This window comes from Phocoena phocoena, chromosome 19 (genome assembly GCF_963924675.1).
Source record: "Phocoena phocoena chromosome 19, mPhoPho1.1, whole genome shotgun sequence".
In the NCBI taxonomy this organism is placed as follows: domain Eukaryota; kingdom Metazoa; phylum Chordata; class Mammalia; order Artiodactyla; family Phocoenidae; genus Phocoena; species Phocoena phocoena.
Window position 1 is genome coordinate 20509249 of NC_089237.1, and position 23450 is coordinate 20532698.

At 42.7% G+C, this 23450-nt stretch overlaps 1 protein-coding gene across 1 annotated transcript in view; it reads right to left on the reverse strand.

Moving 5' to 3' along the window:
* Nucleotides 1–23450, reverse strand: part of WIPF2 (WAS/WASL interacting protein family member 2) — a 38969-nt gene that overhangs the window by 11785 nt on the left and 3734 nt on the right. Inside the window, exons 2-4 of the mRNA XM_065897378.1 lie at nt 22781–23017; nt 18121–18245; nt 4172–4303 (exon numbers count right to left, since the gene is read on the reverse strand). Of these exons, the coding sequence (XP_065753450.1) occupies nt 4172–4234 (63 nt within the window). The 5' untranslated portion in view covers nt 4235–4303; nt 18121–18245; nt 22781–23017. The remainder of the gene's footprint in view (nt 1–4171; nt 4304–18120; nt 18246–22780; nt 23018–23450) is intronic.

The following is a 23450-nucleotide window of genomic DNA, read 5'->3' on the forward strand; positions in this document are numbered from 1 at the left end:
CCATTATCCTTCTCCTTAGAGCTTTCTCTCATGCTGTACCTTCTGTGAAGGATATAGGTCTTCCTCCTGTTTAGAAGCTTCTGACAGGAGGCCTGCACCAATACTTACTGAGCACCTGTGTGCTAGGCTTGTGTGCCGGACACTTTATTTGTATCATCACCACCAAGGCAAACGTTTATTGAGCCCCCACTATATCCCAGGCATTGTGCTAATAATAAGCACATTACTTTCATTATCTTGTTTAAATCCTGAAATACTCCTATGACCAACAACAACAGGAGCATAGGGACAGACAGCTAGATAAATGGAACAAAACAGGAAGTCCATAAAGCAGGCCCAGGTCTATACAGAAATAATAAAAGTGTATTTCTTCAGTGAAGAAAGGATAGATTATTAAATACAAGGTGTTAATAACAAGTGGTTAATTTTTTTGGCCATGCCAGGCGGCATGTAGGATCTTAGTTCCCCAACCAGGGATCGCACACACACCCCCTGCAGCGGAAGCGTGGAGTCTTAACCACTGGACCCCCAGGGAAGTCCGACAAGTGGTTAATTTTTAGAAAAAAATAATAAAGTTAAATACCTACCTTAGCACTTTACTCTCAAATAAATTCTAGCTGAATTATAGAATTTAAGTGTAAAAAAATAAAACCACAGAAGTACTATATGCAAAAATATAGGTAATGGGAAGGACTTTCTAATCAAGACAATCAAAATACAGGAAAAGATCGACAGATTTGCTTATTTCAAATTATTTACTTAGGAATATAATAAGCAGATGACACACTGGAAGAAAAATTGCCGGTGACAAATGTTAACATATGATAGAAACAAAGGTAGTGGCCCAAATCTATAGAGCATTAACATATAAAGATGACTTAGGAATCAGTAGGATAATAAGCAAAAGATATGAACAACACTGCATAAAAGAAGTCAAAAGAGCCAACAAATATGGAAAAAAAACAACTATAATAAAAAAAAATGTAGTGCAAAACTATCACTATCTACCTATGATACTGGTAAAGGTTAAAATTACAAAGAGACTGCTAGCTTTGTGAAGGCAGAGACCACTGCCTGTACAGTGCCTGGCACACTGAAGATGTTCAAAACAATGTGTAGAATAAAAAGCTGCCCCATGGTGATCTTAAGGATCCAGGAAAACAGGTACTCTTTTCTGCTACCTGTGGTAGAATAGATTGGTATGATTTTTCTAGAAAGTAATTTATGTATCAAACACCTTGTAAAAGTCTAGCACAAGAATTCTACTTCCAGAAATTAACTTTAAGAAAATAATTGGAGACGTGCACAAAGACGATAATAATAGCAAAAAACAGTTTATAATAGCATAAAGCGGAAGTAATCTAAAAGTTCAACTGAAAAGAACAACAATGGTATAATCATACAGTGGGATGCCAGTTAAGCTCTTAAAGGATGTAGAAGTAAGCATCTTTTCATGGAAATAAATATCTGACACAATCAAGCAAAAAATATTATAGAACAATACATATACCAAATACAATACCAATACACCAAAATGATTCCAGTTTTCTACAGGAGTCATAACAGGACCTATCTCATAGGGTAGTTTTGAGAATTAAATGATAACACTTTTTAAGAGCTTAGCACAGTGCCTGGGGTATAGTAAGAGTTCAATAAGTAGCAGCTAGCTTATATTGTGAAGAATAAAAAGGTACACACAGGGCTTCCCTGGTGGCGCAGTGGTTGAGAGTCGGCCTGCCGATGCAGGGAACATGGGTTCATGCCCCGGTCCGGGAAGATCCCACATGCAGTGGAGCGGCTGGGCCCGTGAGCCATGGCCGCTGAGCCTGCGCGTCCGGAGCCTATGCTCCGCAACGGGAGAGGCCACAACAGTGAGAGGCCCGCGTATCGGAAAAAAAAAAAAAAAAAAAAAAAAAAAGGTACACACATACAGAAAATTTCTAGAAGGATATACATTGATACTAGCAAAAGTTAATCTGGGGTAATAATTATTTATGTTTATCTGTATTTTCTAGTTTTCCTACAATAAACATACAAAATGTTAACAAAGGTTAATTATAGATTAACATTTTCTATGTTTATTGGTGTTCTCTAGTTTTTTCTGGATTTTTAGTAAAGAATTTTTTAATGATATCACTAAACATTTAATGACATGGCAAGCCATTCATGATGTATTAATGAGGAAGAAGAGCCAATCAGAAATCAGTATGTATATAAAGCACAGCCTTTTTTTAAAAAAAAGGTAGATGGGCTTCCCTGGTGGCGCAGTGGTCAGGAACCCGCCTGCCAATGCAGGGGTCACGGGTTCGAGTCCTGGTCTGGGAAGATCCCACATGCTGCGGAGCAACTAAGCCCGTGCACCACACTACTGAGACTGCATTCTAGAGCCCGCAAACCACAACTACTGAGCCCACGCGCCACAGTTACTGAAGCCCACGTGCCTAGAGCCCATGCTCCACAACAAGAGAAGCCACCAAAATGAGAAGCCTGCGCACCGCAACGAAGAGTAGCCCCCGCTCACTGCAACTAGAGAAAGCCCGTGTGTAGCAACAAAGACCCAATGCAGCCAAAAATAAATAAATAAATAATTTTTAAAAAGGTAGACAGATACAAAAGGAAGAAGGAGGGAGGGGAAGGCTAGACACAGAACTGTTATGAATGGTTGGATTATGGGTAACTGCTCCTTTTTGCTTAACCACAGTTCATAAATTTCTTGAACATACTACTTTTGTAAAGAGAAAAATATTACTAAGCATGTCCAAAATTGAGCTCATATCCTCCTCCACAAACCTGTTTCTCTTGTAAATAGCACCAGCATTCAATCAATCCCCCAGGGCTTCCCTGGTGGCACAGTGGTTGAGAGTCCACCTGCCGACGCAGGGGATACGGGTTCGTGCCCCGGTCCGGGAAGATCCCACATGCCCCGGAGCGGCTAGGCCCGTGAGCCATGGCCACTGAGCCTGCGCGTCCGGAGCCTGTGCTCCGCAACGGGAGAGGCCACGACAGTGAGAGGCCCGCGTACCACAAAAAATAAATAAATAAATAAAAATTAAAAAATCAATCCCCCAACTAGAGTCATTCAAATCTCCTTCCTCTTCTTCACTCTTCCATCTGTCATCAGACTCTTAAGATTTTACTTTGTCATTGTCTCTTGTCTCCACTCTCCATCCTCACTGCTTTAGTCCAGACTCTCATTTTCAATTGCCACAGGCTTCTGTCTCCAGTCTCAACCTCCCTGTCTGTAGTCTCAACTCCCAACCTACCGTCCACACTGTGAAGAGTAACTTTCCTAATATAAACCCAAGCAGGTTCCTCCTGCTGCTGAAGAGACTTCAGCATCTCCCCATCATGACCAAGAGAAAACTCCAAACCCCCCACCTACACCTCCAGCCTCAGCTCCCACCACACCCCAAAAATTACAGGAAAAAACCCAGAAGTTGGCAGACCTGAACGGTTGTCCTAGTTCTGAAACAAATTAGCTAGGTTAAGTCACCTTTCCTCTTTCAGGGCACAGTTTCTCATCTGTTAAACACCCAACACACCCAACACACACACACACACACACACACACGAGATGAAGCACCCAGGTTCCTTCCTTCTTTCTCATGTGACTCCAGGTATCACAACTCAGATATAGTAAAAGTGGCTGTGTCCTTGGTTCAGAAGCCACATTGTTTTTTTTTCTTCCCATTACTGAACCTTTAGTCTTCTTCCTAATTCCATTAACTCCTTTCTTTCTTGATATGGGGCATGGGGGCATTTAGACCTGATGGACTTGACTTTAAAGTGAACTGATTTGGAGGAGAAGAGAAGGAAATGAAATGGCAGCAAGAAACAACAACTAGGAATTGCCATCCCTTTTCTCAAAGATGCAGAAAAAGGACACATTGACCTTTATACTACAATAGTTTTAGGGAAGACACACTAGTTCCTACTCTGATGCCACCTGCCCAAATCTCCATTTAGACTGAACCAGGATAAAAAAACCAAGACAAGCCATTATGGTCCTAAGAGGACTTCTCAGGAATCAGAACGAATTGAGGAAGACAGACTTTACTTATTTATTCTCCATCTTCCTACACCCCATGTCTTTGAGTACACTATGTCTCATACCAGGAAGCCCTAAGTATCCATTCAGGTCTTGAGATAGCCAGGTGGATGGACTACCTACCTGATTAGAAGTGGGAGGTGGAGGAGGACCAGGGGGTGGTGGAGGGGGAGGAGGAATTGGCATCCTTGCCCTGTTTGCAGTTGGCACTGCTCTCTTTCCTTTTTAATCTGCAGCTTTAGGTCACTCATATACCTGCAAGTGAAACAGAAATAAATTCATGAGAACAACTTTGCCATGAGACACACTGAGTACCAGGAGAACCAGAGGACTGAGCATGACACCAGAGAGAAACTAGGCACTCATCTCCTAGTCACACTGTGATCTAGTCCAGGGCTCGGGAAATCTTTTCTGTAAAAGGCCAGATAAAAAAATACTTTAGGCTTTGTAAACCACATATGGTCTCTGTCGCACATTATCCTTCTGTTTTGTTTTGACAACCTTTTAAATTAATAAACTTTATTTCTTAGAGTAGTTTTACGTTCACAACAAAACTGAGCAGCAAGTACAGAGTTCCCCTAAAACCCCTGTCCCCCACCACACACACAGAGTCCCCCACTATCTATACCCTGCAGTGATACATTTGTCACAATTGATGAACCTACACTGACACCTCGTTATCACCCGAAATCCATAGTTTACATTAGGGTTCACTCTTGGTGTTGTACGTTCCATGGGTTTGGACAAATGTATAATGACAACTCTCCACCAATGTCGTATCATATAGAATCGTTTCACTGTCCTAAAAATCTCTTATGCTGTATCTGTTCATCTCTCCCTGCCCCCCACCCCTGAACCCCTGGCAACCACTGAGTTTGTTGGGTTTTTTTTGGGGGGGGGGGTACACGGGCCTCTCACTGTTGTGGCCTCTCCCGTTGCGGAGCACAAGCTCCAGACGTGCAGGCTCAGCGGCCATGGCTCACGGACCCAGCCACTCGGTGGCATGTGGGATCTTCCCGGACCAGTGCACGAACCCGTGTCCCCTGCATCGGAAGGCGGACTCTCAACCACTGTGCCACCAGGGAAGCCCAACCACTGAGCTTTTTAATGTCTTCATAGTTTTGCCTTTTCCAGAATGCTGTATAGTTGGAATCATACAGTACCCCTTTCTGATTGGCTTCTTTCACTTGGTAATATGCATTTAAGTTTCCTGCATGTCTTTTCATGGCTTGATAGCTCATTTCTTTTTAGCACTGAATAACATTCCACTGTCTGGATGTACCACAGTTTGTTTACCCATTCACCTCCTGAAGGACATCTGGGATGCTTCCAAGTTTTAGCAATTATGAATAACGCTGATATAAACATCCTTGTGCAGGTTTTTGTGAGGACATAAGTTTTTGACTCATTTGGGTAAAACATCAAGGAGCATGACTGATGGATCATATGGTAAGAGTATGTTCTGTAATAAACTGCCAAAATACCTTCCGCAATGGCTGTACCAATTCACATTCTCACCAGCAATGAATGAGAGTTCCTATTGCTCCACATCCTCACCAGCCTTCTGGATTTCGGTCATTCCAATGTGTGTAGCAGTATCCTGCTGTTTTAATTTGCAATTCCTAAATGACATATGATGTTGGAATATCTTCATATGCTGACTTGCCATCTATATATCTTCTTTTTTTGAAGTTAATTAATTTATTTATTTTGGCTGCACTGAGGCACACAGGCTTAGTTGCGGCACGTGGGATCTTAATTCCCCGAACAGGGACCAAACCCGAGCCCTCTGCATTGGGAGCACAGAGTCTTAACCACTGGACCACCAGGGATGTCCCTATGTATCTTCTTTGGTGAGGTGCGTGTTCAGGTCTTTTGCCCACTTTTTAATCGGGTTGTTTGTTTTCTCATTGTTGAGTTTTAAGAGTTCTTTGTACATTTTAGATAACAGTCCTTTATCAGATGTATCTTTTGCAAATATTTTCTCTTACTCTGTAGCTTGTGTTCTCATTCTCTTGAATTTTACATTTAAAAAATGTAAAAACCGCGGGGCTTCCCTGGTGGTACGGTGGTTGAGAGTCCGCCTGCCGATGCAGGGGATACGGGTTCGTGCCCCGGTCCAGGAAGATCCCACATGCCGCGGAGCGGCTGGGTCCGTGAGCCATGGCCGCTGAGCCTGTGCGTCCGGAGCCTGTGCTCCGCAACGGGAGAGGCCACAACAGTGAGAGGCCCGCATACTGCAAAAAAAAAAAAAAAAGTAAAAACTGGGACTTCCCTGGTGGCGCAGTGGTTAAGAATTTGCCCTGCCAATGCAGGGGACACGGGTTCGATCCCTGGTCCAGGAAGATCCCACATGCCACGGAGCAACAAAGCCCGTGCACCACAACTACTGAGCCTGTGCTCTAGAGCCCGCAAGCCACAACTACTGAGCCCATGTGCCACAACTACTGAAGCCCGTGCACCACAACTACAGAAGCCAGTGTGCCTACAGCCCAAACTCCACAACAAAGCCACCGCAATGAGAAGCCCGCACACTGCAACAAAGAGCAACTCCTGCTCACCACGACTAGAGTAAGCCCATGTGCAGTAACAAAGACCCAATGCAGCCAAAAATAAATAAATAAAAAATAAATAAATAAATAAACTTATTAAGGAAAGTTGTAAAAACCATTCTTAGTCATTGGGCCATACAAAACAGACCATGAACCAGATCTGACTCATGGGCCACAGTTTACTGACCCCTGGTATAGTCACATCACTGGAATCTGATAAGAGCGTAAATACCACATGAGAATTTATCCAGTTATCAGTGGCTTAATATTTAACACTCAAAAAGTATACAGCTGTCTCCTTATTACAGTCTGTAAGTGATCCTCATTTCACAAATGAGACTAAAGCCAGGGAACTTTAGTCTTCATAAGACATTGAAGTAGGGGGCAAAGATAAAACTAAAACTCAAGAACAATACCTCCCAAAAGTCACCCCAAGGAAATCCTACTTCTTGAACCCTCAAAAGTCAAAGCCAAATAATTGCAGAGGTTTGGTTCTAAACTCTTTACATGGGTGATCAAAATCTCTCCGTGAATAAAGAAGTAACCACTTAAACACTTCTCTCAATGCCCTGAGGATGATAAAAGGGCAAATATTCCAAAGGTTCTATAAAACCAAGAACCTTTGTAGGTAGTAAATTTGATCAAAAACATGACTGTTAACATCTTCAAAATCCCAACTCCTTACAGTGGAATGCCACTCTAGGCTGGCTGCCCAACAGAGCTTTTTGCTCCAATCACAAAGAACTGGACAGTACTTTGGCTAAGTGGTTCCCACAGGGAATGATGTCTGAACTCACTTCAAGGAACGAGCAGCTGACTCCCCTCTAAGGGAAATGCCTTCTCATTTCTGGTTTCAAAATTAAGTCTGGTCTTTCTTTGCCAGGATCTAACATACTAGGCTTGAAAAATTGATCAAAATAGTAAATCCTCATAAGCAGAACATCTATCTCGGGGCATGGGGGGTGTTAAAGTGAAAGAAACACGTGGAGAAGAAGAAAAAACCTTTCTTCTATTAAATTTTCTGGGTTCACTATGACCATTCCACTCAAGTCCCCATAGCAGTCATAAAGCTAGCAGCCCAAGAATAAGGAAAACAGTAGTTTATTCAGAAACAAACATTTTCAACTAATTCCAGTCACCTCAGTTCCCACCTTTTCTGGGTTTCCAGTTCTACCTACTTTGGCCATTGCCACAGTTGAAATGGTCTCCCAGAATGACCCGGAAAAGAGATTCAGACAAGTCCCTAGTTCTTTCCAGATCCACAGTTGATCCAATCTACATGCTACGGAGTAAGAAATGACCTAAAGGGACAAACTTAAGTCTGACAGTTAGAGTCATTTATTAGGCAAAGCAGTAGTTCACTAGCAAGGCAAATCTTTTTTTAAAGTCACCCACTGCAGAAGGCCACTAATACATTATGCAGTTAAAGATGCCTTCTTAAAACAGGCTCAGGGGCTTCCCTGGTGGCGCAGTGGTTGAGAGTCCGCCTGCCGATGCAGGGGACACGGGTTCATGCCCCGGTCCGGGAAGATCCCACATGCCGCGGAGCAGCTGGACCCGTGAGCCATGGCTGCTGGGCCTGCGCGTCCGGAGCCTGTGCTCCGCAACGGGAGAGGCCACAACAGTGAGAGGCCCGCGTACCACAAAGAAAAAGAAAAAAAAAAAAAATCACTTTTGGGAGTTCCCTGGTGTCCTAGTGATTAGGATATTCTGGGCTTTCACTGCTGTGGCCCGGCTTCAATCCCTGATCAGGGAACTGAGATCCTGCAAGCCATGCAGCATGGCCAAAAAAAAAAAAAAAAAAAAAAAAAAAAATCACTACCAGCACCATGGTTGACTACCAGCAGTGGCTTTCAACTTTTCTTCTGTCTCCACAAAGACTGCAGGCATGACACCCTCCTACCAGGGACACTGAGCATACAATGATACACTACAGTAGGGTATTATCACTCCCATTTTACAGGTGAGGACTCTGAAGCTCGAGGAGTGGGGTTACATGTATGCACACTAGGGAAAGAGGCAGACTGACTGAGCTAAGCGCAACCCCCCAGATCACTCAGGAGTAAACTGCAGAGTTAGGACTCAAACTCAGGTCTCCTGATCCCTTTCTATTTCACCAATCACCATGAAAAAAATCTCCACTGCAAGTTGGTTGGGTTTAGCAATTTTCTACTATTTTTCCTAAATGAAAACTTAACCCACTCCAAATTCCTATCTTAGGGATGGAATACAAACAGATCTCTATATTTTCCAAGAGCAAACCAATTTATATAATTTTTTTTTTTTTGCGGTACGCGGGGCTCTCACTGTTGTGGCCTCTCCCATTGCAGAGCACAGGCTCTGGACGCGCAGGCCCAGTGGCCATGGCTCATGGGCCCAGCCGCTCCGCGGCATGTGGGATCTTCCCGGACTGGGGCACGAACCCGCGTTCCCCTGCACTGGTAGGCGGACTCTCAACCACTGCGCCACCAGGGAAGCCCAATTTATATAAATTTAAATTAACACAACTTTCCTTGCCCTGAAGATTCCCTAAAGAAGCTTTATTGAAACCAATTCAGGATCGACACTACAAGCACTAACCCAATGCAGAGGGTCTGCTTCGAGAACTGCTTTCAGTTGAGAACAAATGAAGTGGGCTTCCTTGGTGGCACAGTAGTTAAGAATCCACCTGCCAATTCAGGGGACACGGGTTCAAGCCCTGGTCCGGGAAGATCCCACATGCCGCAGAGCAACAAAGCCCGTGCGCCACAACTACTGAGCCTGCGTTCTAGAGCCCGCGAGCCACAACTACTGAGCCCATGTGCCACAACTACTGAAGCCCACGCACCTAGAGCCCATACTCTGCAACAAGAGAAGCCACCACAATGAGAAGCCCGTGCACTGCAATGAAGAGTAGCCCCCGATCGCCGCAACTAGAAGCCCATGCACAGTAACGAAGACCCAACACAGCCAAAAATAAAAATAAATAAAATAAATTTATTTTTTAAAAAAAGAATCTAACATTCCTGAAGTTAAACCTGAGATTAAATTAAAAAAAGGAAAAAAGAGGGTTCATCACGGAATTAAGTCTTTCCTTTCTGATCTATTAAATTAGAACTACAAACCTCACCATCTGTGTTCTTCAGAGTCCCTGATTTTCAGAAAAATTCTCATTCCCTTCTTAAGCCTTTCCACTTAAAAACCATGATAGCTTTTCACATCCTCAGGAGTCAGTTTCTCTGAAATAAAGATCAGAGAGCATTATTTCAAGTCTTCTTAATATCAAATTTATCACAGAATTCAGAGGTAAGTCTCCATAAAACTCAAGCAATGCACTTTTAAAAAGTGCTTTCTTCTATTCCTCAGAAGACAAAACCTATTTTTCTATTCAATTTCCAAATATTCGTACACTTTAGGAGCAGGAAACCTCCTGAGGACAAAGACAGAAACTACTTCCTTTTACATTTGATAAATGAAGAATCCAATTTAGTTGTTGCTTTTTATCATATATTTTAAAAGATCTAAGAGGTATTCCAGTTACCACTACAATTTGAGGGCTTTACTCAAATGGTATTCTGCTGTTATAAAACTCAGGTTTCAATACCAAGTTATTTTTACAAAGAAAAAAATTTTTATTTTAAATCTAAATCTTAACGACATCCACTTTCATGCTGAGTGACCTCAGGTAACAGCACTCTCCTTTGATCTCAGCTTTGATTACAGAGTAAATTACAGTTTTTGTACCAAAGTACCCAACAAAATCCCACAGGGGAAAAAAAAAAACAAAAAAAACACCTGACCTTGAATATTTTTAAGTAGGCTGTCTCCCTCAGCAAAGTCTCAAGGGCCTTAGTTCTACCTTACAAGACTCGGTCATATGGATAGGAATTTGGGATGTCAACAAGAAAATTATCTCTCCTTTGTTAAATACATGTTCAATTCTTTAATATCCTATTAAACTACTTTGTAATATAAAGGAACAGAGAGACAGCTAAAAGAGACATTTCAAGATTCTCACTGAAAGACCATTTAGCTCTGTCTACTCTGTCTCCAGATAATCTAAAGAGAAGACAGTTGTGTCTTCAAGAGGAAAAGGTTCCAAATGTTCCCCCAATGCAATTCTTCTGATCCCATAGTTCAAAACAAACAAACAAACAAACAAAACACCTCTCTAACAGTATGAGAGATGGAACATAAATATTCAGCAGAAAGAGAAAAATCAGTTGCTCTAGGACAAAGAAAAGTCACATAACAGACAATGGGGTTTTTGTCTGGTGTATTTTCATACCAGGTAGATAGAGGTGGCAAGATTTTCCAAGCAAGGACGTTAAAAACTCACTGATGGGACTTCCCTGGTGGTCCAGTGGGTAAGACTCTAAGCTCCCAATCCAAGGGGCCCGGGTTCAATCCCTGGTCGGGGAACTAGATCCCATATGCATGCCGCAACTAGAAGTCCGCATGCCACAACTAAAGAAGTCCACATGCCGCAACGAAGGTCCCATGTGCTGCAGCTAAGACCCGGCGCAGCCAAAATAAATATAAATAAGTAAATAAATATTTTTTTAAAAAAAGGTTTTACGGATATTAAAAAAAAAGAACCATTGATGAATCAGCTGTCAAGACCATCCAATAAAATAACCAACCCTAGAAACATTCCCATCAAACAAGTGCAAAATGAGCAAGCCCACTTTGCATATTTCTCAACCATGTTACTGACAGAATCAATAGCAAGAAACCAAGGGTAACTGCAACAATGAAAATAAGTAGAAAATGATTAGGGAGGTTTTTTTTTGGCCACACTGTGCGGCATGCAGGATCTTAGTTCCCTGACCAGGGATCAAAGCCAGGCCCTTGGCGTGAGAGTGCAGAGTCCTAACCACTGGACCACCAAGGAATTCCCTGAATGGGTAGGTTTTTGTTCAAACTGGATTCCAAATTCAACAGCAATCACCCCATTCTGATAAGCATTTCATTTAACAACTATTCCTTAAATAACCCTATAATGGCCCTGGTACCAGTTTAGACATTACCCTGAACTAAGAAACTTTAGAGGAACATTTCGTGTATCTGTGTCCATTTTACCCAATGAGCTCTTAAGCACAGACAGCACCGTATCCTTCTATAGTTCTTTCCTATTATTTTACAGCACAGAGTAGGGGCTCATCTGTCACTTGTTGAACCGAACCAAATTTAAAAGTAGCATTGTCTGAAAGAGGAAGCAAGCCTGAGTTGAGGGAAAAAAGCAGTGAAGGATGGATCAACGTGCCAGAAATGGAAAAGACAAGCAAAGAGGTAAGGAAGAAACACAAGGCTATATACACATGTGTAGTTCAGTGTTCCAAAAAATCTTAACTTGCTTAACTTGCTGAGTTTATTCATTCATTAATCCATCTATCATATGATAAACATTTATTGAGCACCCACTAGGTGCCAAAGCATTGTTCTATAACAATGGTTACCAAGCAGGGTGATTTTGTCCCCCAGGAGACAGTTGGCAATGTCTGGAGACATTCTGACTGTCATGACTAGGAGGTGCTACTGGCATCTAGGAGATAGAAAACAAGGATGCTGCTAAACACTCTATAGTGCACAGGGCAACCTCCCACAACAAAGAATTTTCCCGTCCAAAAATGTCAATAATGCTGAGGTTGATAAACCCTGTTCTAGAGGCTGAACTAGACAAATTTTTACAATCTTGGGGCCTATATTCTAGAGGAAAAGATAAACAAGGAAACAAATACAGTCTCAACATTTCCATTACTGACAAGAAGAATGAAAAAAAGAGAATCATAAAGGGAGAGTGCAGGAGTAGGGTATAGTGTTCTTTTAGATGAGGAGAGGGGTGGGGGCTGGGGACTGGCTCTCCAAAGAAGTCTCTCCATGAACAGCCAAGCCCTAGAAACATCTGGGGAAAGAGCATTCCAAAAAGAATTCACAAACATCAAAGGGAAAACCGCCTGAGATAGTAATGAGCTTGATGTGTTAGAGAACTAGTGAAAAAGCCAGAGTAACTAAACAGGGTGAGGTGAAGAGTGAGAGGAGATGAAATCTAAGGCCTCTATATAGGCCATCCTCCAAATCCAAAAGTAGTATCCTTCTCCATCCAATATGCCTATTATACCAAAGAAGTCTAAACAAACCAACAGCTTCACACCCAAAGTAAACAAGTTCCATCAGTTATCTCGTTTACTAATCTCACAGACTGTACACCTCATCTCTCGTTGGCTTGAGTACAGCTAGTGACCTAGGTACTAACTGAAAGCCTTCCAGGGTTAAAAGTCCCCTGATGGCAGTCTGCTTACCTGTCCACCTGCCCTTCAACCTTGCTCCTGAAAAGCAGTACAGTATGGGGAAGGAGGGGCTCACTACCACAGTGGCATAATGGCATCCAGTTCCTAAGTCACAGAACCCCACATGGGAGAACAGCCAGGAGCTACTGCCTACGAGCATTCACATGCCACTGCAGGAGACTAACGAACAGCAGGAGCCAAACAGGTTCCTATAATTACGGAGGAACTGATGTCAACACTGAACTATGAACACGCCTCCACGTGTTCTAGAACAGAATACAGCAGAGAGTTTCCACTAAAGCACTTTTGGTTTCTCTAAAATACAAGGAAACAGACTAGAGTAACATTCTTGTTATTCATATTTTACCACCCTCCCCGCCCAAAAAAGCTTTATATAGTCTGAAAATAATCTACAGCCCTCGTCTCTCAATGGAAAAGGTGCTCCCTCCCCCTTGAAATTCAATTCAGTCAAACCTGGTGAAACAGATTTCTATCATATGTAGAAATGGAATTAATTAAAATTCCAAGGTTACTCCATGAAGGGAAAAAAATCACTTTTCCAACTGCACGTATATTCCATCATGGAAATTCAACTCTGCAGCAAATCTGATTGATCCAACAAGTAATTTTTTAAAAAATCACAAAGGGACTTCCCTGGTGGTGCAGTGGTTAAGAATCCGCCTGCCAATGCAGGGGACACGGGATCGAGCCCTGGTCCGGGAAGATCCCACATGTTGCAGAGCAACTGGACCTGTGAGCCACAACTACTGAGCCTGCGCTCTAGAGCCCACGTGCCACAACTACTGAAGCCTGCGCGCCTAGAGCCCGTGCTCCACAACAAGAGAAGCCACCGCAATGAGAAGCCCGCGCACCGCAACAGAGTGGCCCCCACTCGCCGCAAGCAGAGAAAGCCCACGCGCAGCAACAAAGACCCAACGCAACCAAAAATAAATAATAAGTAAACTAATTTTTAAAAAAATTAACACGCACACCATGATAATTTAAACTGAGAATCCTACATATTCATAGACGACTTGATGTGGTAAATATGAGGTACCACAGGTTATGATTCCCAGTTACAGGGCAACCCAGCAGCCAAGTCCTCTCATCTAAAATGATCTCAAATCAATGAGAAGTCTACTCTCGTGTGCAATAAAATAACCACATCTGTGAAAAGTTGCTTCAGTAAAAAGACGGCTGGAGATAACTAATGCAAGCGCAACTGTAAACGTAATAGCTGAAAATCGTCCTCAACAGAGATCAGGGAATGACCTCACCAAACATCCCCAGCCCCTACCACACACACCCCTCAAAGCAAAGAGAAAATCCTACTATCCTGAAAGCACTGAAGTATCGGGAAGGTGGGGGAACATATGTAGAAAATAGTCAACTGCAGTAAATCAGTAATAGTTCAAAGTGCTGTAGTGCTTCAAAACATAGCCAGTGATTCATAGTCAATGAGACAATAACACTTTATTTTTATTTTTTGGCCGTGCGGCTTGCAAGATCTCAGTTCCCCGAGCACAGACTGAACCCAGGCCATGGCAGTGAAAGCCTGGAATCCTAACCACTAAGCCACCAGGGAACTCCCGAGACAATAACACTTTAGATTTAGCACTGTTTTTGTGACTTCATTCAGCAAAACTGTTTCAATGAAACCTGTAAAATTCTACTAGAGCTGTTTTGATAGAGCTGTTCATCTTAGAATGTAAATCTATGCCAGAGCCGACATGGCTTCCTCAGGCTGCATTTTAGCTAATAACAGCAAGACTTCCAACACCTGAGGACTAGGGTACTACACTTGGCCTCTACAACATAGCTAAGACAGGTACTATTTAGCTCCTGATCGCCAAGCGACTCACAGCAACCAAGGAGCAGCAGCAAACACCTCATCTCCAGGTGTTTTACATACCAACAATAAAAGATAACAACTGTTTTTCCTTCTAAGGCCTAGGGATCTACAACACAAAAAGAAGAGAATGTGCCCTCTCATATTGTCAAAGTTAAAAACAAACTTCAGGGCTTCCCTGGTGGCGCAGTGGTTGAGAGTCCACCTGCCGGTGCAGGGGACACGGGTTCATGCCTTGGTCCAGGAGGATCCCCCGTGTGCCGTGGAGCAGCTGGGCCCGTGAGCCATGGCTGCTGGGCCTGCGCGTCAATTTTCCATTTCAAATACAAAAAAATAGATTCCTGGATTTGGACAGTGAAATGATGCAGAGTAGCTCAATATTCATAACTAATATTTCCTCCCCACCCACACATCCCAGGAACCAGTGGGTTCACAAATGTTGGCTAAAAAAATGGAGTCATACAAGGCCAAAGTTATTACCATTAGCCAGCATTTAACTACAGAAGAGAGGAGTTAATCAGATGAAGGACACACATTCTAATTTAGAAATCCAGACCAAAGCTAGACAGACTAAAACGTAGTCGGAATACAAAAGCAACTTAGGATAGCAATAAATGGTTTAGAAAATCCTTCTAAAACAGAGCTTCCAAACTTGTCTGAAGGTAAGACACATCGTAGGGCATCTGTTTAAAAATCAAGCACAAAAAAGATTGCTGGGCCCTAATCCAGACCTACTAAAATCAGAAATCTTGCAGGAGAGAGATCTGGGAATCTGTATTTTCAATGAGCACCTTAAGTATTCTTGGTGTTAGGGAAGTCTGGAACACAGGGTTCTAAAGGAGCATTAGCAATCAACTGCTATCTGAATGGGTTTCAGTAAGGAAAAGGTGATGAATACGTTGGTTAAACATGAATATGTCTGTACATTTATCACACATAAACACCATCAAAATTACAGCAAAGGGATTTTTTAAGGCATAAACTTCAAAAAAGAAAAAAAACGGGAAAGGAGACAACAACATAAAGAGAGACGTCAACAAAATTTTGGAAGCTGGAAAGCAGATGCACTAGTGATAAATAACTTCACAGAAAGGAAAAAGCTAAATGCTCGCAGCAGTAAGAAGCAAGCAGGTTCCTACCACAGAATCTCAGAAAAGGCTCAGAAATTGGAGGCACCTAATACCTCTGGATAAAGGAGTGTAGGAGGGGCTAAAACAGAATTGGTTGAAAGTCTGTATAAGAAATAAGATTCTGGGCTTCCCTGGTGGCGCAGTGGTTGAGAGTCCGCCTGCCGATGCAGGGGACACGGGTTCGTGCCCCGGTCTGGGAAGATCCCACATGCCGCGGAGCGGCTGGGCCCGTGAGCCATGGCCGCTGAGCCTGCGCATCCGGAGCCTGTCCTCCGCAACGGGAGAGGCCACGACAGTGAGAGGCCCGCGTAACGCATAAAAAAAAAAAAAAAAAAAAAAAAAAAGAAATAAGATTCTTCCATCCTCTCTGCCCCCTCCCCCATGATGCCTGGCAGAAGATGAGAGAAGTTGAACCAGAGGGCCTCTTGAACCAAGGGACCAGTCATAGCTAAGGGCAGCAGAGCCATAATGAAAACAGAGGGATCAAGTGAAAGTCTAACTTGTACTCAACAATGAGACCTCTTCCCCCATCCCCAGCTCTCTTCTCCCATTTGGCTCCAAAAACACCTGCTGCTGGGCTTATATTCTCCAGGCAGAAGACTGGAGCAGCCCTCTCTGAGGAAAGTGACCAGTGCCAATTCACCCTAAAATGGTGCCCACCACTTGATGAGCCAGGGCTCCACACTCAGCTTTTTAGTGCCTCATCCTTAAAAATGAACAGACATAGCCAAGAATTATCAGACATTTCAAGAAAACCTCTAACATGAAAGACAGGAATCAAAGCAAACAAAACACAATTCCTGACAACATGCAAAAATATTTATATATAAAATTCCAAAAAAATTTCCTGAAATTAAAAAAACTGATAGCAAGGACTTCCCTGGTGGTGCAGTGGTTAAGAATCCACCTGCCAATGCAAGGGACACGGGTTTGAGTCCTGGTCCGGGAAGATCCCACATGTTGTGGACCAACTAAGCCCACATGCCACAACTACTAAGTCTGCAAGCCACAAGTACTGAGCCCGCGTGCTACAACTACTGAAGCCCGTGCACCTAGAGCCCATGCTTCACAACGAGAGAAGCCATCACAATGAGAAGCCCACACACCACAGCCAAGAGAAGCCCCCACTCGCCACCGCAACGAGAGAAAGCCCGCATGCAGCAACAAAGACCCAACGCAGCCAATAAATAAATAAATTTGTTTTAAATTGATAGCAAAAAAAAAATTGATAGCAAATATTAAAAATACAATAGAAGAGTTGGAAGAAAAAACTAAGGTTATCTGAAAATTGAATGAGAAAAAAAAAATTCACAAGGGAAAAAAAATTACAGGGCCATTCTAGGAGTTTCACCATCTGGATTCCCCAAAAGGGGTTCCCAGAAAGAGAGAAGAGAAAAATAATTATCAGAGAGAGAATACATTATAAAAGATGTTAATACAAGAAAACTTCCCAAGACAGATGGAAATAAGTTGCAGACTGAAAACGCCCACTGAAGGTCAGCCATGATGATTTTTTTTTTTTTTGGCCGCACCACCAGGCTCGTGGGATCTTAGTTCCCTGGCCAGGGATCAAACCTGGGCCCCCAGCAGTGGAAGTGTGGAGTTCTAACCACTGGACCACCAGGGAATTCCCAAGCATGATGAATTCCAATAACCATCCCAACGCACATCACTGCATTTCAGAATACCAGGGATAAAGACAAGACGCTAAATGGGACTTCCCTGGCAATCCAGTGATTAAGACTCTGCACTTCCACTGCAGTGTCTTCCAGGGGGTGCAGGTAAAGACAAGACCCTAAAATCTCTCAGAGGAAAAACAGATCCCACACAAAGAATCTAGAATCGGAATAGCATCAAACTTCACAATATGATTTTTGAAAGTTAGAAAACGACAAAGGCTTAAAATTTCCAAAGAAATATGATCCCCAACATGATATTTTATATCTAATCACACTACCAACCAGCGTGAGGGTAGAAAAGAGATGATTCAGACATGCAAGACCTCAAAAAATGCACCCCCTCCTATAGACGCTTTTTCATAAAGCCTCTGGAAGAGACTCCACTAATGTGTTCGAGTGTACTGAAAAGAGAAACTTTCATCCGAGTTTAGGGATGAATTAATGATTGACACTCAGAAAATCAAGCCAAAAAAAAACAACAAAAGAAAAAAGGCAATTATTATACTTAGGGGAAAAAAGTATGAAGAAGGAAATATAGTACACAGTCAATATACTGGATGCTTTTTTTTTTTCCTTCTTTTGATAACACTCACCTCTACTCCCTTCTGGAGTCATGGGAGAGGAGGGAGGCTGGAGGTCTGGGAACTACTTTTCCTAGAATCCCCTGTCAACGAGGCTGTGGTTTAAATTCCACCGACACAACTCATTCACTCAAGATCTGGAAGATGGAAGGAAGGTAGATGCTACTACTGACCTTCCAGGAGCAATGAGCAGGTGTGTGGCCTCCAACAGATGACAGACATGTGGTTTGCAGCAGTTTTCAATATTCTGTAAATTGCCTGCTTTGGTGTTTAAGGCAGCCAAGATTATTAATGGTTGCAGTTTCTTACAATCCGCACAAGTGGCTTTCCCTGACCTATGCTCCCCTGGCCTTCCAATGATTTGGTAATCTGTGAAATCTCAAGAATGGTTGGTTTTTCTATTTGAATCCTGATATATAATACAAAATATTGATTTAATCAAGATTGTGATATATCCCTATTAGGCAGATAGCAGGAAGGGTTGAGCGTGAAAAGCAACGTAAGAATGCAAAATTCAGTGTCCACAGTAGAAATTCAATAGATAATATCTAAGAATTGAAAAACCAAGACATAACAGTGTGAGTATACTATGTAGAAACACGAAGGCAATATACATCAGGAAAAAAATACCAGAAGTATTCAGATTGAGGACAAATAAGGAGAAATGGAGCAGCTTTTTAAATTGTAAGACTTATAGTACTATTTGACTCTTTAAACGATGTATTCTTACTCTATTTTTTAATTTAATTACTAAAAATCAAAAAAAATCTAATGCCGTATAAGCAAAACCAAGCTTCAGACTGACCAAAATTTCAAAAAAATGAGGTCAGTACTGGATCTGTTACCAATGCAGTTAAAGAGAGTAGAAAATCCCAAACAAACCAAAATAACCCGTGTCTCACTCACTGTAATGCAAGCAGGCTGCCTAATGCAACCTGAATCTCTGGCACAGCCTGGGTGTAACCAAACAATGTTCACCACCCCAGAGCTCACTGCACCACAGGTCAAATATGGGAGGAACTTCCAGGCCACTATGAGAATTCGTGACCAAAATTTAACTGCAAAGGTAAGCACAAAAATAGAGGGATAAATCTTAAAATCAATTACCTTAGCCCCCTTTTTAAAAGGTCTTCTCCTCAATTTAATGCAACTAATTGAAAAACAAAAATAACCATCTGTTGTCAAAATATCTTTAGAAGTTCTGAGAAACTGTTAATGAGATTAAAAGACTGTTACCAGGTAGGCTGAAACCTAGTCACTGATGACAAAAAACAGCTCTTCTCACTCTAAGTTGGCCATCTCATAGTACTAGCCCTCGACTTCTGTGTGCCTTCCTTCATTTGCACACCCCAAATATAAAAGTAGAAAGCTTAGACACAGAACAGTCAGAAGTAAGGAAAATCAGTGATGACAGTCTCCATTAAGAAAAGGCCTGGGCTTCCCTGGTGGCGCAGTGGTTGGGAGTCTGCCTGCCAATTCAGGGGACAAGGGTTCAAGCCCTGGTCTGGGAAGATCCCACATGCCGTGGAGCAACTAAGCCCGTGCACCACAACTACTGAGCCTGTGCTCTAGAGCCCGCGAGCCACAACTACTGAGCCCACGTGCCACAACTACTGAGGCCCGCGTGCCTAGAGCCTGTGCTCCGCAACAAGAGAAGCCACCACAATGAGAAGCCCGCACACAACAGAGTAGCCCCCGCTCGCCACAACTAGAGAAAGCCCGCATGCAGCAACGAAGACCCAACGCAGCCAAAAATAACTTAATATTTTTTTAAAAAGGCCTGAAAGAAAATTTAAGCAGATGCTCCATAAAATGTTGATCCAGACTCCACATGGAGAGAAGTGTCATGCCTCATTTCAAAGATAATATATTAAGTCCCAACTCACCACAGATAATCTTATAACAAAGCTATGACTTTCACTGAAGAGTCTCTTTCTCTCACTCTAACATCCTTAAGCCATCAGATACACATATGCTCCTTGCTCAAATGCTAGAAAAACTTGCACATTTTCATTCCTTGATCACTAGTGATGATCTGCTAAACCAAGAGTCTACTTTGAGCTATGAAAACAGGGCAAGCTGATCCAATCACACAAGAAAGGTACTAAATCAAACAGGACCACCTGGGCTTTGGGGAAGAGTACTGTGATTCCTGAACAAACGTCAATATAAAATATACAGCAGATAAAAATGTTTTCATATATTCAGTTATAATGGCCCTTGAGCTACTAATTCATTTGCATGTCCAATAAGTCGTAGGCATTATGTTAAGACATATGGCCTAGATGATGGGTATGACAAATTATATTCAGTAGTTCACAATAAGAACATCTGTGTTCTCTCTCCAGCCCCATGAGGCTTACAAAAAAAAAACAGTCAATAGTCTCCAGAACTGAAGAGGTTTTCTGTTTCCTAAATAAGCAGGTCTGGCAAACTAACAATCTCATCATCCCCCATATAAAAACTGCTCCCCAACAATCTCCAAACCAGTTCTCAAGAGCCCAAAACTTTAAGTCCTAATCCAGCCACACAAGTTTAATTTGCAGGACCTAAAAGAAATCAAGATTAAAAGAATAGACTTTACCCAGGAAAGTTTTTAGAAAACACGTTCCACCATACAGGCATCATACTCCTTTATGATATTGATGGTTTCAGCATCAACACTGGTCAACTACTACATGTGGAAAGAAGTGGCAGGAAAAAATGTCTATTGTAAAGGCTGAGCTCAAAATTTACTATGCCATTTATCTTTATCTTTGGAGAGCTCACACTCTCTGAAGCCTTGCCTCCTATCTCTCTGCTTCTCACTCCCTAAGCTCCAGACACACTGGAACTTCCTTCAATTCTTCAAAATAGCCAAGCTCTTTCCCTCCTCAGGACCTTCATCTATGCCATTTCCTCCCCTCATCCTTTAGGTTTCAGCCTTAGAAGTCAATTCCTCAGGGACCTTCCCTGAGTGCCTGCCTTCCCAATGAACCAGGGTTAGGCTTCTCATTAGCTCTCTCCACAGCACTTATAGCAAGAGTAATTAATTATTTGTTTAATGGATGTTTCCCCCATTAGACCATAATCGCATGAGTGCAAGCTCTGAGTCAGTTTTGTTCACTGCTGTATCTCCAGCACCTACCACAGTGCTTGGCACACAGCAGGAGCTCAAAAATTGTCACATAAGTGAATGACAGGGCCCCAAAAAAGCAGCTTCAGCAATTCTACTTATAATTTACCCTACAGATACAGTCACACATGCAAAGGACCAAATATATATAGTTATTCACCGGAGCATAGTTTGTAACAGCAAAAGACTGGAAACATTAAATATCTACCAGTATAGGGTAGGTGCCCACTCTCTCTACTGCTCATGCGGAATGATGGTCAAAATAAGTTTCTTACAAACTGCAGATAGAATTAGCACTGTGCTACACTCGTTTAAAAAAATGCAAGAAGGGCTTCCCTGGTGGCGCAGTGGTTGAGAGTCCGCCTGCCGATGCAGGGGACACGGGTTCGTGCCCCGGTCCGGGAAGATCCCACATGCCGCGGAGCGGCTGGGCCCGTGAACCATGGCCGGTGAGCCTGCGCGTCCGGAGCCTGTGCTCAGCCGCCGGAGTGGCCACAACAGTGAGAGGCCCGAGTACCGCAAAAAAAAAAAAAAAAAGCAAGAAATGTATGTATTTGCTTTACATGTACACAGTTATCTCTGCAAAGGATCTCAAGAAACTGATAATATTAGCTGACTCTGGAGAGACGAACTGGAATGAAGAGTAGACAAGGGTGGAGGGCAGACTATTGACTGTAAACCTTTTTTTTTACCTTTCAAATTCTGGGCCATGTGAGTGTATTATCTATTTAAAAGAATGATATTTGTCAGGACTTCCTTGGTGGTCCAGTGGCTAAGACTCCACGCTCCTAATGCAGGGGACCCAGGTTCAATCCCTGGTCAGGGAACTAGATCCAACATGCATGCCGCAACCAACAGTTCGAATGCCGCAACTAAAGAGCCCACATGCAGCAACGAAGATCCCGTGTGCTGCAACGAAGACCTGGCGCAGCCAAATAAATAAATAAAGTATTTTTTTAAAATAATATTTGTTAAAGACAGTCCTGTCCTTATAAGACAGTGATAGCTAGAGTTTAAATTAATCTCATACCTGGATATTTGATGACAAACACCCTGCCTACATCTGAGCACAGGGAAGGTAGAAGGGGAAAGAAGGAAAACTCACTATCTACAAATCTTAGACAGCGTGTCCCATAGTAGACTGTACCACTTTAGAAAATGCCTTTTTTTCTTTTTTAAACAACCAGTTGTTCCAATCTGGACTTATGGAGAATGTTTCACAGTCAGAGGGATTATTGGGAGGAAAAAAAAAGGGATTATTGGATTCAGCATTTCTATAAGCACAGAAAGCCGGTTGATGAATTTGTACTGAAGAATTATCATAAATACCAACTAAAAACAAATTACTTTCACTCAGGGGCCTCAGTCTAAATGGAGCTTAATATGAATCCATGAAGTTTAAGAAACTAAAAATTTTTTGAAAACCAATAATTAAAATGGGGAGGACATCTACACACGTTCCTTGGATATACAGATGTGCCAAATTTCCAAGACACTCTTCAGGAAAGAAAGACCTGAGACTAGGCTGAACACAACTCCAATAATCATATTTGTTGCCACAATCAAAGCCCTGGACCAGAGTCAAAACCTTTGGATCTGAACCTGCATATCAGGAACAGAATACTCTGGACTAACGATGGCAAGAGAAAGGCGAATCCAAGGCCACCAAGAAGAGGATTTGTTTTGGGGTTATCTCCAATGTTACACGGGCCACTGTCACACACTGCAAGAAATGATCTTCATAATCCATTCCAAGACCTAATGGAGACACAGTTATCTTCAAATAATTATCCCCTGAAAAACAAAAGGGTAGGGACTTCCCTGGTGGCGCAGTGGCTAAGACTCCGCGCTCCCAATACAGGGGGCCCGAGTTCGATCCCTGGCCAGGGAACTAGATCCCACATGCCGTGGAGCAACTAATAGTTCGCATGCCACAACTAAGGAGCCCACATGCAGCAACTAAGACCCGGAAAAACCAAATAAATAAATAAATATTTTTTAAAAAGGGGGTATTCACTAAGTAGAACACACTGAAAAGGACATTTACTAAGTAGCATTAAGTACTTAGTGTAGGGCTTCTCTGGTGGCACAGTGGTTGAGAATCTGCCTGCTAATGCAGGGGACAGGGGTTCGAGCCCTGGTCTGGAAGGATCCCACATGCCGCGGAGCAACTGGGCCCGTGAGCCATGGCCGCTGAGCCTGCACGTCTGGAGCCTGTGCTCCGCAA